General features: G+C 43.8%; 1 protein-coding gene across 1 annotated transcript in view; it reads right to left on the bottom strand.

Annotated features, from left to right (window-relative positions):
• Positions 1-19,638, bottom strand: part of Sorcs3 (sortilin related VPS10 domain containing receptor 3) — a 584,659-nt gene that overhangs the window by 158,740 nt on the left and 406,281 nt on the right. The window contains exon 6 of the mRNA XM_047552984.1: positions 773-837. Coding sequence (XP_047408940.1) covers positions 773-837 — 65 coding nt within the window. The remainder of the gene's footprint in view (positions 1-772; positions 838-19,638) is intronic.

The raw sequence follows: 19,638 nt of genomic DNA, 5'->3' as shown, positions 1-19,638 counted from the left end.
ATTAGAAAATTTGGTTCTATTTTCATCCTTGGGGATGCTAATTATATTTTTATATATTTTTATTGAAGTTGGTTTTATTTTCCTTTGATACTGAAAATGACCTACAAATATAGTCAATTCCAGGAGGAGTGAAATGTTTGAATCAGTGCAAAACGATGCCTTTTCAGTCAAATTCTGTGTGAGAAGTGCACAGCCACAAGATACAAAGGAGGTCATATGTTTGAAATCTTGGGGTTCCACTGCTAGAAAAGAGATCTTTATCTGTAGGGACAATAGAAACTTTGCTTACCTTTGTGTCTCCAGGGTCTGACACATAGTAGGTCATCCCTAAATATCTGTTGCATGGATGAATGAGTCCTTTTGCAAATAAATGCTCAGTTACTTTTTCTGGTAAGCCTGACCATGTAAATGATTTGTTTATTTAAATCAAGCAGCCCCTGCAATTCACCATGTGAATGTAAAATACTGTGATGAGCTACAGACATCCCTGTTCAATTACACTGAAGATGCCAAGGAAATTACGAACAGGAGTCTCAAAATTCATCACATTAACTCACATCCCCAGAAAATTCATTCCTGAGGGTTTATTTCAAGGAAATATCTCCCTTGGGACTGGAAGTCTCTTCCCCTACTCTGGGAAATAAGGATGGATATGGCATTAATGGAGCTCAGGGTTTTTCATCTTCCCAAACCATTAAAATGCAAATTGGGGGAGGAGCGAGACCGGCAGGCAGATCTCCCTGGGCCTAGCCTGAGCTGCAGGGGCACTCACATCCATCCGCAGTCCGCACCTCCATGTGCACCAGGTCCGCCTCCTTATCCAATCCGGCAACAGACCTGCAGAAGGAAGGGAGACAGAGGCTCAGTAAGGACAGGGACAGCAGCCAGCAAGGTGGAAGTACCTGGGGTCTTTACTTGGTATTTGGTTGTCTCAAACAGGACTGTCCTTCACCATAGGAGCACTGGGCAGCATAGCAGTGTGACTGACCCTAGAAACTATCACCTGTAATCGTTACTATGTCCTAGAGTGGTGTTAATGAGTTAGTAACTCAAGGAGAGAAGAAGAAGGAGAAGGAGGAGCAGGAGGAGGAGGAGGAGGAGGAGGAGGAGGAGGAGGAGGAAATGGAAATGATGAAGAAGAAGACAGACACCACCGATGCTGGTCTAAACCTCTGTCCTTGGTGCTTCTCCACCACCTACCACCTTCTGAGAGGTTCTCTTTTCCCTCCTTGGTCTTGACACTGCTGGTTACTTCCACCACTGTTTCCTGCCCATTCTGTTGGCTTCAATGTGTGCCCTCCTGATTTAATCCCATCTACCCTTCCTTTCTCCTCCCTTACAAACAACAACATTCGAAATCTGATCTGGCAGGGACAGAATTCTCCCAGTAACCGGGTTCAGAAACCTTAGTGATCTCTGGCCAATGGCTAGAAGAAGAAAGGCTGAGAATCCCTACAAATAATCCTCCAGATCTCTAAACTTCCACATGTAAAGCTCAGGCAACTGTCTCCTACCTTAGGAGTGCAAGGCCACAGTCAGGCCCAGAAAGTTAATGGAAATTGCCAATGGGCATTTCCCCATCATGCGCTAAAGAGCACATTCTCTCTGGCAAGCTCTGCTCAGAGTCTATTTACTCTTATTTTAAACGCCATCTTAAGATTGGTTTTCTGGTTTTCCAGTCTTCAATAGGTAGGAAACAACAAGTTAGAAATCAAGTAGATTAATGGTGAGAATCAACAGCTGATACCTAGGTGGCAAGAGAAATAGAAAATAGATGAAAAACAGACTGAAGAACTCCAAGCCCAATCTTCCACACCATAAACCCCTACGCTTCTCAATAGCCCTGGGCATGGCTGCACTGTAGCATGGTTCAGGGTCTGACATCTATAGCAAAGGATTGAAGGCACAGAGGAAAAGAAGCAGGAGCTCGTGAACCTACCCATTGCTCTGTTTAAGAAGCCAGGTTTGCAAGTGATATATTTTAAAGAAAAAAAATCATTTTTGGTTAAAATAAAATGATTATGTCTTGAAAGCTCAAACTTCAGTTATCTAAAAAGCTTACTTATATAAATTGTATTTTTCTCCAAAATAAGCTGAAAAATGAGGCATTATTCTAATGGGTTATTTACTCCAATGGTCATTGACACACTATCTTTTTGTTTTTCTTTACCCCATTGGATCTTAACAGCAAACCCCCAAGGTGAGGAGAACAGGTATCATTAGACATATTTGATTGGAGGAGAAACAGGTGTGAAAAAGTTTGTTTGTCTAATGTCACAGAGGGATTGGTCCAGAAACAGACAGATGTCTTGACTTCCTGTCCCAGAGCAGCTCTGATGTTCTCCTTATCCCAGCGTCTCCTTCCTGCTCTTCTCTAGTCACATCTCAGCTCTTCCTCCAAGTGCACCTGGCCTCGCCCCTGCAGCAGCCCTCCCTTCCCTCATCTCACTCACGAGCCCTTCCTCTGCTACACCTTGGCATCCTTACCTCAGTGGTCCTCCAACTTGGCTGTCATGAGAACCACTAGTGGGTGGGCGTTGATGTATATGGATGTCTCCCTAGACCAATGAAGCCAGAACCTGTCGACCAGGTCATCGGTGTTCTTTTAAAGCTCCATGGGGATTTCCATGTGCAGCTTGCAGGAATCAATCACATCTCTGATGTTATTGCCATTTCTGTCTTTCCTACTTGGATATAAACTTTAAAGAAGTGGGACCCTGGTTTATTTATTTGGAACCCTTGACCGTAATATGCCTAGTACATATTATGTGCTCCCTGTGTTGACTGATGTAATAACTCAGTCTACTTGTGATGATGCCAAAATTTCAATGTGAAACTCACTTGCAGTTGGACACATAGGGAGAGAGGGCATCAGGAGGGACTATACCAACACCTCCTCTGCTCAGCAGCCTCCTGTTTCTTTATCAGCGAGTTGTTATTCTCGAGATTAGAAGCTTCTCGGTTGTTATTCTTCCACCCTTTCCCCATGGCCACTGGCAGGGTGGCATGGTCACAGTTGGAAACATAATGATTCAGCCTGACTGTGGTCATCAAATGCTGTGCTCTGCTACAAAGGAAGAAGTCCTTGCCTCTGCAGAGCTTGAAAAGAGGCAAACAAACCTTCTCATCTTCTTCTATCTAACTCATACTCCTCTTCAAGGCTGTACCAAGAATCGAGTCCTCCTGAAAGCCTTCCTAGATGACAATAGTTCACAACCATCTCTCTGTTTTACATCTGCAGAGAACTCAGGCACACCCTCCCACAGTTACATGGTAATGAAGCTGGTTTCCCCTTGAGTTGGGCTTGGCTCACTAGAATGGACACCTGTGGTTCTGTCAGCTTAGTGCACCTTCCCTTCCAACCTGTGTGTATCTGTTCCACTCAGCTCAACCTGTGCTTTGGCAAGTCTGGTCAAACTCGGTGGCCCAAAACTCTGAACCCCCAAGATGTCCTGTGGATCCTATATGATCATGAGACATCTCAGCTCTGGCAATCAAGACATGCCAGGAAAATTGAAAAGATCTCCCTGGGAGTCCTCCAATTACAGCAGGAATGAAAGAATTCTATTTCTTCTCTGGTCACCTGGAGGTATGTTTCTAGTCCAATAGAAAGAACAAATCTATAAGAATGATGTGGATGTACAAGGGCAAAGAATGGACAGTGAGCAAGGGACAGGGAGAGGAGACAAAATGAGAACAGTGGTCAAGAAAAGAATAGAGAAACAGAAACACAAACCAAGATACAGAAAGAAACAGAGACAGAGACAGTCCATGTGTACACACACATCCTCGAGATCACACAAATAGAAGCATGCTGAGAGACAGATACACAGCTAGGCACAGTGGAGAGTATACACATCTGAATCCATTCATTTCCCAGCCACACCTGGATTGACCAGCTTGCTCAGACACAGGAGTCCACAGGCTGCTTCATTGGAGAGGGTTAGTATATTTATTTGTTGACACCATCAGTTATAAGTAGAACAGCTCATTGATATGCAGCCCATTAGACAGTAAGCTTCCTGAGGGCAGGGAGTGTACTTCTCCAACATTTGCTACAACACACAGTTCAAGGTCAGACAATTCTTTGGATTAAATGATGGGATAATATATTGCAAAGCTACTCTGTCCCTGGGTCAACAGGGGAGGAGATAAGCCAATCTCAGGGGCAGAAAAATAACTTGCATATCCAGGGACGGAGAACATCCCTCTCCTTGGTCAGAGCTGTGGCCTGCTGGCCCTCATCTAGCCCAGAGATGTCGCTGCCAACCTTACAGTCCTGACAGCAGTAGCCTCGGTTCTCAATGTTATCACTGTTGACATATTTGCCCAGATCATTCTTCCTTGTTGGGGCTATTCCGTGCATCACAGACTATTTAGCAGCAACCCAAGTTTCTAGTAGATATAGTAGCATCCTTGCAGTTGTGACAACCTGAAGTGTCTCCAGACATTGCTAAGTATCTCCTAGTGAGCAACAAAACCACATCTTTAGCTGGACACATTTCATCGCTGCCTGGACTCTGTGCAGCCCCTGCTAACAAGGCAGCAAAAATAAGCATTCAGAAACAGCACTTCATATCCTAGTACAAATACCAATGCTGCAGAGGAGCCCCTGAACTACTGATATTCTGGACCACACCATGGCATTAGGAAACTACCTGACACCCTCCAAGCAGAAGAAATCAGGTCCAAAATCTTAAACTCGCAAGCCCTTAATTCTGGAAACTCAGTGTAAGAAATGTGCACACAAAGAGACCAATCAAAGAAACACAATAGAAATATTTGGTGGGGTTTTGTGGGTGGGGGAGGGTGGAAGTTAGAAGGGATACACTTGAGGAAATGTTTAGGAAAGTACATATAATAATGATGATAAATGCTAATGGGTATTGAGACCATTTCCGTGTCAGGCATTGTGTTTGGTATTTATAAGCATTATCTTAATTAATCCTCAAAATGAGTTTTTAAGGAAGGTACCATTTATCTAATTTTCCTCCTTGGTAAAATGGGGATAATAAGAGAGATTAAGTAATGTGCCTAAAGCCACATGATAATAACAGTTCTCAGACATTGAGAGTACACCATGTTCCAAGGCACTATTTTACATACAGATGCTGATCGCATTTAATCCTTACATCAACTATGAGTTAGAAATCAATCTTTCCCCCTATTTTAAAAGGGCATAATCAGTCACAGAGAGCTTAAACTACTTGCTCAAAGTCACGTAGCTAGGAAGCAGCAAAATTAGGACTTGAACAGGTAGGTGGCCAGAAGCCTCGAAGCCAGGAGCTTCACTTTCCCTGTAAACTGTCCCACCTGTGGGGAAGAATTGAATTTGGGGCCACACATCCCTCCCAGAGTCAAGGATCTCATCGACATACCGCCTACCTGCTTCCCTCAGACCTGAGTCCCTTGAGGCAGGCAGTACTGTAGGGAATATAAATGCATTCTGTATACATTTTCAAAATCACAGAACATCTTGGTTCTGGACTACACCAACTGAGAGTCACTCATATTTGTGATAACTGGTGAAAACGTAATGTTAGGAATAGAAAAAGGAGGGTGGTCAATGGTAGAGTAGTACTGAATTGGAGAAGTTTGTAAATAAAGATAAAAACCACTGAAAAGGAGGAAGTTTGGGGCTTGGGATTGACTCTTGAGACCTATAAGGGTGGAAGGAGCTGAGATATATAGGAGGAACCAGTGCATTGCCAAGGCTGGTGGGAAGGAGATGAGAGCCAAGTCGATGCAGTTATGCCAAGTAGCAGCTTCATGAATGCCCTGGCACCTCTTCCATCTCCAGCACCCAGTTTCCCACATCTTCTCAGGGTTAAAGTTAGACCAAGATGGAGCAGTCGGCCAGTAGCAGTATCCAATGCAGAACCAACCACAGGACAGGCAAGGTTCCCTGTGGTGGTGTTTGCAACAAAGAAAAGATGAATTTACAGGCAACCCATTGAAAATGCAAGGAAGAAAATGCTTAGAGAGCTTCTAGGAAGTATTGGATGATGCAGAGAGATTGTATCCATACGTACTGATGCAAAACGTAAGCACGCCATCCACAGCCCCTGTGTTTGGGTGTACCGTAGTCCTCATTTTAATTAAGTGATTTTAAAACAAAATTTCATGGTACAAAATAGAGTTAAGATATTACAATTAGATATGAGTCTATGAAAACCCTTTGAACAATTTTAAATTCCTCCATCATAAATTCTCCATAGGGATTTTCTGAATCCTGATTATAGAAAAACCAATGTTTCCTAGTAGATTTTAACAAGCTTCTTCAAGAAAGAAACAGGCCCTTTATTGAAAACTTGCAATCACATTTTACACATATGTGCCAACAAAGGCTTTTAGTTTCCACATCTGTCAAACAGGAGGAGCATAATTCTTACTTCACAGAGTCACGGGAGTTGAATGAGCTGAATAGTAGACACTTAGAAGAATGTTTGGCACACAGAATGTGTTCTGTACATTTTTAGCTATCGTTAGCTTTCATTTGAAGCACCAGGTAATCTGATCCACCCTCCTGCCTGCCTTCCTCTCTCCCCACCCTGGGGCATGGCCTACTGATGACCACGTGGCTCTCAATGCTGGGTATGGAACTCCATACCAACACAGGGTTCAGTTCTGATGCTTTCTCCCTCTCTAGACTGATCGTACATCATGAATCCTGGGACAGAGCTCTTGATAAGGGCTCCAGTGACACCCTGGTCTCCTCTTCAGAAATCATGTCCTGGGTTGAAATCATTTTCTTTCCTATTAGATGTAATCCTTGACCTCAGGGGCTTTTACAGGATAATGTATCAATTTATTCAATCACAATATTTGGCAAATGATAAAAACATTTTCATTCAGTCAGACAAACTTCATAAGACCCTGCCTTCAATATTCTGAGTTCCAAAAGAGATTTCACTGGCCTTCCTGTGCTCCAGATAATGTTTATATTGTGGACATCTCACCTGATGCAGAGAAAGGGGAAGGAAAAGAACTATCCAGAGCTGAATGATGTGTGAGATCGTCTCCACTTGGGGGAATTGATTGTTGCTAATTTGCTAACAATCAATGAGCTCAATAATAGCACAAGGATCATCTAAAACCTTGAGGGAAAGGACAGTGATTATTCTCCAAAGTTGGGAACACCTCTGAGTTCTGAACAAAGACCAAGGACACAGGGAACAAAGGGAAATAGGGAGTCATCCTCAAACCTCCAGGGAAGAAACTAAAAGTCCCCTCCTAGAACCATACACTCACAGATGTTACTGACAGGAGAACATGAAAAGGATCGGGTGGTTTCAAGCTTATTTTTGGCAACCATGCCCTCTGCACAAACAATCTTCAAGTCCTGTCACGTAAAATAGGTCAGACAGGAACTTCTCCAAAACCGAGACAGTTCGCTCAGACCCAACAGTCCCCGAGAGAGCCAGATGCAGCAACCTTTGAAACATTATCATTTCATCCAAGTCCTTCACTTCTTAAATCAGAAAACTGAGCCTCTGCCACTGCCCAGAGACATGGCTAGTTTGTGGCAAGTGGTCCTAGAATCCAACTGGGACCCTCAGTCTCAGTCTCAGTCTCTTCAAAACATACTCAGCTGTCAGGAGGGAGGGTAAGGACCGAATCCTGTGCATTTCCTCTGTGTAGATATGGACTCCAGGGTGGAATCAGGATATGAGGAGGAAGATACTGAAAGTGGGATACTAATGAAGTCAAAGTACCCGACCAACTGGTCAGCTCGGTATGGTGACCACAAAGGAATCTTCTTACATGAATATTATTTTTAACTGACCAATCATACATATATACATTAATGGGGCATAATGTAATGTTTCCATATGTATATAAGTATATGTATGTGTATATATATATATATATATATGCACACACACACAATGTGTGGTGATTTAGATCAAGTTAATTACCATATCTAACCCCACCTATCATTTTTGTGTTGTGGCGATCATTTACTCCTTGTTATTTTGAAATATACGTTATTATTGACAAGTGTCACCCTGTCCTACCTCAATGCATCTCTCCAATTCACCCCACAACTTTCTTCCCAGTATATCTCTGCAAGTTGTCCTTCCACTGGGAATATTCATTCCAGTCCACTCCGCATTGGTCCTGCTTCTGGTTCTGCTCAGCTTAGGACCTCCTTCCCAAATCTCCTTACCCTGGAAGAATATTAGCATTTCTTTGGGAAACGAAGTGTCTGAAATATTAAATACCAAGGTGCAGGCCCTGCTTCCGAGAATTCTGGTTTAACTGATCTGGAGTAGTAGTCATTCCATTCTGATTCTCATTTTAGTAGCAATGGAATCTCCTGGCAAGCTTGTTAAAACAGGGATCAATGCTGGAATGTACTTTATCACCTCTCATTTGGGAGGCCTGGGTGGGGCCCAAGAACAGGCTTGGGTTTTAGAAAATACTCAAATGACAGAATGATAGTGGTTACGAGTCACACTTGTAGAACCACTCACCTGGAGTGAAGTCCACACAGAAGTCGGTACCTTTTACATGTTCCCAGGTGATACGAATGTATAGTCAGAGAGGAGAATCACTTCTCAGCCCAAAACACCACCTCAGACTGCACAGGCATCTCCCTCCTAGGTATCAGAGACTCAGGGCAGAGCATCCATTCTGCTGCCAGACCCTAGGGTCTTAGCTCCATCCCTTACTAACTGTGGGATCATGAGGAATGTACTGAACCACTCCATGCCTCACATTCTTTCATCTGCACAACAGAGAGATCATGACAGCCCTCACCATTATTTTTATGAGAACTAAGTGAATTAAACGTATATAAAATACTTAGACAAGAGAGGCGTGTGTTAACACTTTATATGATGTAATACTATGTGCTCACATTATCTTAAGTGCAATTAATATTTGTTGAACACCTCTACTTTACCGGGATTTTAGATATCAGCTTAAACATGTTATCTCACTTAATCTTAAGCAAACTTTGAGATCAACAAAGCATAATCATTTTTCTTTTCTTTTCTCTTTTCAAATGAGGAAAGGGAGGTTTTCAGCTATCAAACTGCCCAACCACTGAGTGAGAAATGAGGAGAGAGAGAGAGAGAGAAAGGGAACCTGGATTCAAACGTAATCTTACTCTACCTTTCATTATTTGTACAGCTAATTTTTTCCCTCCTTCTTGATGATGCTCTCCTTAAAGATCTGATCAAACTCTGCCTTCCACTGGCGCCAAGCAACATGTCTTGCGCTGCATCTATTAAATATCTGTTGAGTAGATGAATAAATACACGGATGCAAATAATAACAACAATAACCCCGGCAGTACGTGTAGGATAAATGTTGAAAATATTTCTATAATATGATGAAACAGATTTCATTCATTTAATTAATCTCTAGGCAATTAAGTGAATAGAGTCTTCATTTTATATTATTATGCTGCTATTTTCCCCATTTATCCTCAAAGCCTGGATCTGTCAAACATAGTCGACTGTGATTTGCTTGACAAATGTGCGCCTCCTGTGACAACGCTGGGGCAGCAGAACCTCAGGGACCTCATCCAGCTCAAGGGCTCCCCTGGCGGCCACTTTAAGAGTGTCCCTTCTAAATCACACATAATGCCTGCTGCCTCTATCAAATGCTCACTTGCTCCAGATTAGAGATTTGAGGTGCAGACTCCCATATCACGGCTACACTGTGTGGGCCTGCCCTTTGTCTACAGCCAAGAAGATCAGGGCCAGGACCCTCACTCGGGCTGGGTCAGATTTGTTTTCCAGACTTTGGGATTGGTCTGAGAGACTGTAGCATGAGACTTGAAGCAACCTGTCTTGGATATTTTAAGCTGGTCTATCAGAGATAAGACAGAAGCCAAGAGAAGAGACAAAAAGAGAGGACCACTCGAATGGATAGGGTTCTTCCTGAAGTCCAACTGCATTTCCTCTCTTGTCTCTTTTACTCTTTAAGTTACCTTTTAGTAGCCAGAGTCATTACCAATATACCCACTGTGAAGTTGCTCAGCATAAACGGGGCCTTCCTGTGGGACCTGGATATCTACATGCCCTTCAACCTCTTGTTCTCCTGGCAAAGGGCCACTGATCAGAACAATGTTTTGCAAACTATATATTTCAAACTATATATTTAGTGGATCAAAGCCAAAATGCTTTTCAAAAAATAGAAGACACTGGAAAAAAATATAACAGACTACATTTTGCATGGCAGACTAAAGTATTTTCCATGTAACTTTTGCTTAAGTTATATATATAAAAGATGTAGGTTTATACTGGTTCACAAGTATGATGTAATTCTACCAGGGAAGCAGTTAGAAAAAGAAAGAAACTGCACAGTCTAATTTAATTTAACACGTTTTAAAGCTCTGGAGGGCTGGAATCAAATCCAGCAGCCACATGAAATATCTTCAGAACAAACCTCCATATACATCAGCAGGTCACTTGCAATGATAAGGAAGTTCACTTCAGCTGAAGAACCTCAGTGAACAGGAGCCAAGACTTGGTTGCCTGCCAGCAGTGTTAATGTTAAGCTCAGCTTTGGTCACTGGGATTTCAGGATTGCGTTAATGTAGAGAATACAAGAAAACTTACCTAAACACTGTTAAGGTCTGAATGTGAGGTGTCCCCCAAAAACTTATGTGTGAGACAATGTAAGAAGGTTCAGAGGAGAAATGATTGGGTTTTGAGAGTCTTAACCTAATCAGTGAATTAATCCCTATAGGATTAACTGAGTGGTAACTGGGGACAGATAGGGTGTGGCTGGAGGAGGTGGGAATTGGGGCATGGCTTTGGGGTATATATATGTATATATATATATATTTGTATCTGTCGAGTGGAGTCTCTCTTTGCTTCCTGATCACCGTGATGTGAGCAGCTTCCCTCCATCACCCTCTTCCACCATGATGTTCAGCCTCACCTTGAGCCCCAAAGAATGGAGCTGGCCTCCTATGGACTAAGACCTCCAAAACTGTGAGCCCTCAAATAAACCTTTCCTCCTTTGCAGATGTGCTGGTTGAATCATTTAGTTGCAAAGCGAAACAGCTAACTAAAACAAGACAATGGAATGACTTCTCAAATAGGACATAGACCAGCAATCCTTTGGCAAATACCTACTGAATACCTACTCTGTGTGAGCACTCAATGAATTGCTGGATGGCCACCATGTGTACTGTAGGTTACAGCCGGGCATAGCTCCTGTGAACAGTTCCATATTTCTAAACAAGACCATGTTTCATAACACACTCTAGAAAAGACAGTTGGCACATAGAAGATGCATTAATCCTATTAAGAAACCGAGCACATTGCAGCATTTGAAGAATGGTAGCAGAGAACAAGCACAGACCTTGTCCCCAGTCATTTGATTTTGGACCTTGGTATTTCAGTTCCCATTATCTCCCTCCTGAGCATGCATTGCCCCTTTAATAGATAATTTTGGAGTGACAGGTAGAGGGACTTTCAAAGAGCCTGTAGTCTTGTTGGATCAGGAAGGGCTTCACAGAGATGGGAGGACTGGGGCTAGGCTTGAAGAATGTGTGGGAGCAGAGAGTCAGGATGGCAGACTGTGATAGGATCCAAGGCATGTAGTGTGATGGACAGCCTGTCTCCAGAGGAAGCAAGAATGCAGAGACAGTGAAAAGCCACCATTGGTTCCTAAAAACTTAACTCTACATTGTCCCTTCCATTGTGCTTGTACCATTGGACAAATGTATCTGTTTCTGAATATGTATTCATTCTATTTCTTTAGAACAAATTTGTGTAAAGGTGATCTTCATGGTAGAGTCTATGACTTTTAAAATCATACATCTATATGTTTACCTTAAAATCATTTCTCTCTCTCTCTCTCTCTCTCTCTCTCTCTCTCTCTCTCTCTATATATATATATATATATATATATATACATATACACACATATCTTAAAAATCAGAGCTTGGAGCACATGGGACTCCCATCCAGCACTGCTTTATGGAGATATTCTCACACCATTGTTCACCAAGTGCCTTTTCATAGCCACTCAGACAGCATGAAGCCAAAGAATAATAATATGACTCAGGATAAAGTGGCACCCACTGGAATGTCCTAAAGTCTTGCACATAAGAAGAACTGAGGGAGACATTTATATTGACAAGAAGTTCTACAAGAGCTTGAATGGAGAAGGAGTTCTCTCCATCATCCCCATCACCACAATGCCGGCTCTGTTCTGGGCAGATCAGCACTAACTGCCCATTAACTACACAATTCCTCTCACTTACTTGCACACGGGTACTTAGCATCGACTATATGTCCAGTACCAAAAGGGAAACCAGGAGAGAAGAAACCAAGATTGGTAAGAGTAGGTTCCAGATCTCTAGAAGCTCAGACTGGTAGGGTGAGCAGCACTTCAGGGCAGATACTGGTAAGAAAATGCGACATGCACTCTAATGGTGAGCATTCTGCTCAGGGTTGTGGTCATGTCTCCAAAAGTGAGTTGAAAAGAGAGGTACATGTGGATGAGGCACAGAGAATCCTGTGGACTCAGTGTCATGGCCTTGTGATTTTTCTTGGGAAAAACAAGTATTGTCCAAGAGCTGCCTGTGCATCCACACAGAGACCAGCAGTAAGATGGGGATTGGATGCCAGAGGAGGTGGAGGGGTTACTAAAGTCAGGTAGGATGCAATTTGAGAAAGAAACAGGTTCATAAAGGTTTAGAGAGCAATAAAGGAAAACAACTGGGAATGAACCTAACTCTCACTGCCCATCATCTTTGGAGCTTGAGCCTGGGGTGATGCACTTAGTCTTACTGAGGTCTCACTTATCACACTGGGGACTGTTTTTGGCTCAGAATGAATATTTAGACAATATTTCATCTCTTACATAGTGGTTCAGAGAGAAGCTTGGAGTCCTGGATCGTAGATCCTATACTAACTAACTGTGTGATGCTCAACAAGTTAGTCATCTAAACCTCAAAATTTTCATAACATTCAGAAATTCCTCACTTGATTTTGGGGAGTGTGTTAGCTTTCTGACAGTATAAGGAACAACGGAGATAATCAACTATAAGGAGGAACAGCTTATTCTGCCTCACTGTTTTGGAGGTCTCAGTCTGTGGTGAGCCCCGTTGCTTGTAGACACCTGGCAAGAGAGCACATCTTGGCGGAAATGTGTTGCAGGGCAAAACCACTCACTGCATGATTGGAAAGTAAGAGAGAGAAAGAGAAACTGGCTGTAGCACCACGATCCCTGACCAGGATATGCCCCCAGTGACTTGAAGACCTCCCAATAGACGCAGCCTCTTCAAGTTTCCAACACCTCTCAACAGCACCACCCTGGGATCCAAGCCTTGAACACAAGAGCCTTTGAGAGACACTTAACATCCAAACCGCAGCAAGCAAGGTGAAATGAAAAGATACATGCCATATTTAATGAACATGCACACGAGGAATCCAGAACTTCACGGGGTATACAGAAACACATGTGCACCCACAAACATATACACATCTATTTTAATATCTACACATTATATAGAAAGTGTCCAGTACAAACTTGTGTTGGAATTTTAGTAGAAGGAGCACTGGGTTGAGATGAAGACCTCAATTCTAGTCAAAATGACTAGCTGTGGTGGCCTTGACTAGGTCACTCGACCTTTCTGGGCCTGGTCTCTTCCTCTGCAAATTGAAGAGTGTGACAGGGCTAGAACTCTGAGGAAAACCAGGGATCCTTTCCATTTCTGGTTTGTTAACTCCACAGCTGTGGAGGAAGGAAGCCTTGGGAGTCCCCCATTTGTACTGCCAACCCCTTCAACTCCCTTTCTCAAGGGAGTGTGTGGCCCAACCTTGACCTTAATCAAGTGATTGCATGAGAAGAAAGAGGAACTTCCCAGTAGTGAGGGCCCCAGGGTATCTATCATCACCAGCAGGGCCTGCAACCCTCAGGAGAGGGCTTCTCTTAATGTTGTAGAGTTGCCAGAATCTGCCTACAGTTGCACCTCAGCAAAGACCAGATGAAGGAGCTGTTGGCAGGCAACAGGTGGGAGGTCTCAGCACTTGGTAGTTGTCTAATTTTAAGGACCTTAGCCTCGGGGGTGGACATCATTGTTCCCATTCCACAGATGGGCACTCCCAGAAAGCTGAGGTCACTAAAGATCCTCTGGTAGGTTAAGGCAGAACTGGAACTCACACTTGGCTCTGCCAACTCAGCCTGGTGCTCCTGGTATTGCCAGCTTCTACGGCTACCTCTCAGATCAGCCACAAGGCCACATGTAATTAGCTGCAAGATTATGTGGTACCATTTGGAAGTGCTAGAAGAATTCAGAGAGTTAATTAAAAAGGCAAAGGGCATTAAGGAGACAGTTTGGGAGGAGGGGAGGACGTTCTGTGGAAGTTCTAGAGAAGAAAGAGAGAGGAACCAGGTGTATTTATAGACTAATAATGTGCAAACGGGGGAAAATGTGCTGCCTCGGGCAATTCTCATCAAGTTAATGGATGTTGCCAATTACCGTGGTAACATTTTTAATTGTATCTCTGCTCTGAAGAGAATAAAATCAGAATTTCCTAGTCTTTGCCTCGGGACTATTAGGGACCCGCATTCTGCTGCATTACTCCAGCATAGATATACCCACCCAGAGTCTACACTGATGGACTATACACAGTGATCCCAGACCCAGACTGGGGTTGGAATAAGTGGTAGCAAACAGGGCATCTCTTATGAGTTCAGGTGTAGAAATGAGTCTGGAAGACAACAGGCCTGTGTCTGAAGGAACAGACAGTAGCCACATGGGAACCCCATGAAGAATACAGCCACCATGGTATCTGCTTTGGTACTTGGTACCTGTGAACTATTTCAGGGTGAGCCATCCCCCATGATAATGTAATCTCCGTGCCTATCACCTTATATAACACTCATAACAATTCACGTCACTTGAACAATGATGCCTCACCTCCAAATTGTAAGCTTCTTGAAGGGAGGGGTAGTGCCTGCTGGGCCCACCCTGGTAACTCCACTTCCTAGCACAAGCCTGGCATTCAATTATATCATTGGAAAAATGATGAAAACTCCCACAAGGAATGTACAGTTTTGCATGTATTTTGCCAACAAGGGACTGAATCAGATAGCTAAGTGACTTGTCTAAGTCACTGCAGCTAATAAATGGCAGCTACCCAAAAAAACTGGGTCAGATGGACTTGGTTCCAGAGCACACCCTGGGAGGCACTGTGCAGGCTGCCCTCTATGGTAGAAGAGGAAGAGAGAGAAGGAATGACCAACATGTGTTCATCAAAGACTGTGCCAGGCACCATGTTGCTTTATGTCATTTAATCCTGAGAGGGAATCTATGAAGTAGGTATTGACCACAAACTGAAAATGTAGAAAAAGAGGTCCTGACTAAAGGAGAGTTTAAGTGACTTGCCCAGTGTTCCTCATGTAGCAAAGGTAAGCGGGGGAATTCAGACAGCTCTGTAACTCAACCTCGACAGAGCTCAGCCTCAACAGAGCCTCAACTTCATGGCTCTTGGGAGAGTGACACACCCAGAGCAAACTACATCCTGAAAACCCAAGGCTTTGAGAAGAAGAAAACAAAAGTGCTGGTTGTTTAGTCCCACAATCAAATCTTTTAGGGAAAACCTGGGGACAAATTGTGACATAGTTCCCTTCTCTGATGCTCCCTCCACCCCAAGCCCGGGTCCCACCTCCCCAGTACTTATCTCTCGGGCTGCTACATTCCATGGTCTCATGCTTCTTATAGTGAGGTCTCCACTTCCTGCCCCAGCACCCAAGATAGTCCCCCACATAGGTTGGCCCTTGCCAGCTAATACTCCAGGTTCCAGAATCAACCACCAGCAGCCCAAGGGAATGCCCAGTCCTTTAACCAACAGGAGCCAAAGAAAAGTACTTGAATGAATAAGAAGATCTCCTTCAGTAGCAAGCAAGGACATCTTGGGGACGTGCAATGCAGACCAGTGTTAACCAGCTATACCTACTATACATGCACCAGTCAGTGAACTCCTTACGCCCAGCATCTCTCACTAACGGGACATGTGGGGGAAATACCTCCTTTGCCAAAGCCTGGAAGGGATCACAGTCTAAGCACACAAGAGTGTGCAAATGCTCTCATGATCTCTACACTTGGGATCTGCAGATAGCTCATGCCCAAGTCCCTGCTCCCCAGTGTAGAAAGCCAACTATGCTTCAATTTAAAGCCAGCACTGGTCCCCTCCGGCTTCTTCCTCCCTCCTACCTTGTTCAGTACATTATTTTGAGGTGGGGCAGACTACAGTGGAATAAAGCATGGTTTTCTACACTCAGAGACCTAAGTTCAAATCCCAGCCCTGCCACCAACAGTGACATGGCCTTCATATACTCTTGACCACACTGAGACTTAGAATCTTCATCTCTGAAAAGGGAATAAAGCAATACTTTCCACAGGGTTGTCATGAGAATTAACCCAGATAATGGTATGACATTCATAATGCAGGCTAAGGAGTACCCACATATGTCAGCCATGTATTAATCTTCACGAGGGAACATCAGTCCTTGACCTCCGCTGCTGTTATATACCCTCCACCCCATTTTACCTGCACATACCCGCCTATAGATATATCTGTTGGCTAAAGGGATCAACAGGTGAATTTAGCAGCTCCAATATACAGGTAGAGCTGATTGACCTGTCTCCCACCCCATCGGAGCTTCCCACCAAAACCCAGCATTTCCAGAAGCCATTCATTAAATGTCCCAGGGCCTGAGAGATGCAGTGCAAGATGAACATGCACGACCCTGGCGGAGGGCAGCAGCCTCCCATGAGAGTCTGCTCACACCTGCATCCATCAGCCTTGGAAGGGCTGCCCAGGGGAAGAAAAAGATGTCAGACCCTCTGGGACAATTAAAATTAAACAGAACCAGACACTCCGGAATCCTCTCTTGGGAGTCATTCTGCCGATTCTGGGGCTGGGGCAAGATCACTTAATAGGCCCTTTTTCATCTTTAATTTCTCTGATTCAGAAAGTTTACAAGATCAATTGCTAAGAGGGCTAATGTGAGGAGATGAGGCAGCAAGTTGCTCAGGGCCCAGAGTCAGCTAATTCCTTAGCTTCTAACTAGAGCCCACAGGGACCCACTTATATAAAGCCTGAGAGCTCCTCGCTTCGCTCCATCACCCCTCCCATCCACAACACCCTCTAAATAAAGGATCTGAATTGCAACCTAGCAAGAATAGCACATCAACCTCAAGCCAGCCAGCACTTGCCAGGAATCTGTCATATCTCGCTTAATACTTTTATACTTTTGCCCAGGGCAGGACTCATGAGTTCAGAGTCTTTTCTGCACAGTCTTCACACCAAGGGACCCAGGGACCTTGCATCTTCAAAGACTATTTGAAGTGGTGCAACCTCATGATCAAGTCAGTGGGTTCTCAGACTATATGGGTTTAAATCCCACTTCTACCTCTTTCAAGCTGTATGACTTTGGGCAAGTTACATAAACCTAAGTATAGGTTTCCTTATCAATAGGTGGGGCAACCATAAAGCTTCCTGTGCATTTAATTAAATAATGTCAGTAATTGCTTAGTGTGTCATTTGCACTCAGAAAATACTACCCATCATTTACTGCTCATTATGTTTGGGTCTCTGGATCAAATATTATGGACAGTCAAGAATTAGGGATAAAGGATTAATTTAAGATGGAGCAATGCTATGAAGCTCTTGGGTGTCATGAAAAATGAAGCCACACTCACACTCATTTTGATAATATCCTAGAAGCTTTTGAGATACATCCCTTGAGAGAAGAGATAGCCTCTGCATTCTGTTATCCTTCTCCCTGTCTCCTTTATTCCTGTTGGAAGTTAAAGCCCCACCCTCACCCCACTCCTGCTATATGGGAAACCACAGGAACAATGCTGGATAATCACAGTTTTACCAAATGGCTTCTGGAAAGAGCATGAAAAAGTTGCCTCCCATGTAGGAGACCTACATTCTCCAAATGGAAACAAAACCCAGAAGGGGAATAGCACACTCCAATTGCCCCGGACAATGCATCCCCCAGGATGCCTCAATGACCATAGCAGGACATTTGCTTCTCTTCCCCGTCATTATCTGCATATTTTCCTTAATGATGGAAGAATTAAACTGAACTCCTGCACAAACTGGCTCTAGGGCATTCTGGAAAGCCTAGAAAAGAAGTTTCAATTTGTTCACTTGCTGAGAATGAATTCTGCCTCATATAACTCCTGACAAATTGCCATTTTTAAAGGGTTTGTTAATTTCCAATGAGCAAATGGCACATCAGATATCTTGTTTATTCAACAGATGCTCCTGAACTAAACAAATGCTTCTTGTTTAACAAACATGGAAACATCTTGTCAGCTTTGCCGAGATCATCCTGTTTAACTATCAAGGGAAGGTCCTGTGGTTTGTTGAGAAAATATGAGCTGCCTCCCTCCCTTGTAGGATCCCCAAAAAGCCTGGGGATGGTGGTCCCATTGAAAAAAATGATGTGAAGCTCCCAGGTCCCAGACTGGATGGCAGCTCTCAGATAAAGGATCTGAAATCATTCCTTTGTCTGATTCAGGTCTACTTTATCAAGAAATCTCCTTGATGAGAAATCTGAACTGAGCATTGAAGGAGACACTATCTGAGACACAGAAGTGGTGTGAAGTCATGATTAAAATCAATTTTGGGGTCAGCCCGGGTTAGATCCTTGCCCTGCCACTCACTACCTCTGTGAACTGGGACTAGTTACTTAAGTGCTCACCACTCAGTTTCCTCAGCTAAGTTACAGGTCTACTAATGATGTGAAGGGCAAAGATGCTGATGGTAGTAATATATGCTCATACTCTTAATCCTAATTATATTTAAGGGTATTTTAAATGGAGCTGAACCCAGGAATGAGTCTCAGGAGCAGAGAGAAAGGGTCTTGGAAAGAACCCCATTCCTACGTCCTCCATTATTTGGAAGAAGTGAATGTGACATGTTTGATAATGTGATGGCTCAGCGACTCCAGTCAGAAATGAACCTGAACAGACAGTGGAGCCCTTCCAAGCCTCACAACTTCAGCCTGATATCATAATTACTTTTAGCCAGCGAGCTAAAGATCTGGCTAGACTGTGAGGTGGGGTGGGATGGGGAGCACTGGAAAGAAAGGAAAGAGGCCAGCTTGCCGGGAGCACATAAGCACACATGGAGAGAGAGGGTGGCTGACCCCTGTCAAGTCTGAATGTGCGATGATAAATCCATCTGCCGATGGGTGCGCCAGTACAATGTATTAATTATATGAGGGAATGCATTTCAAAGCCTCCCTGCTGGAAAGTATCACAGAGAATTACCTTGGGACAATATCTAACTCACTGAAAATTAATTTACTCCACAGTTTAGATGCTTGGGAGGGGTGCAAAGAGACACTGACTCCAGCTGAGCGTGACAGGGCCATGTGCTGTCTGAGGAGTTGCAGACTTATCCGAACTGGTGGAAGGGCTGCAGAAGACCCTCCAGGCACTGTTCATTTTCTGATGGAATCTTCACAGCAACCGCATGAGGTAGACAGTATTATTATCACCATTAGGCTGATGAGGACACTGAGGCTTAGAAAATCTGCCCACCATGTTAGCACTTTTAGTAGAGGAGCCAAGAGGTCTGTCTCCAGAAGCATGCCCTTAGCCACTCTGTGAAAGTGTGAGAGGGTTCAGGGAACTTC

The sequence above is a fragment of the Sciurus carolinensis genome, chromosome 5, assembly GCF_902686445.1.
Source record: "Sciurus carolinensis chromosome 5, mSciCar1.2, whole genome shotgun sequence".
Classification (NCBI taxonomy): domain Eukaryota; kingdom Metazoa; phylum Chordata; class Mammalia; order Rodentia; family Sciuridae; genus Sciurus; species Sciurus carolinensis.
The sequence above is the reverse complement of the archived record's forward strand: the minus strand, read 5'-3'. Positions and strand labels throughout refer to the sequence as shown.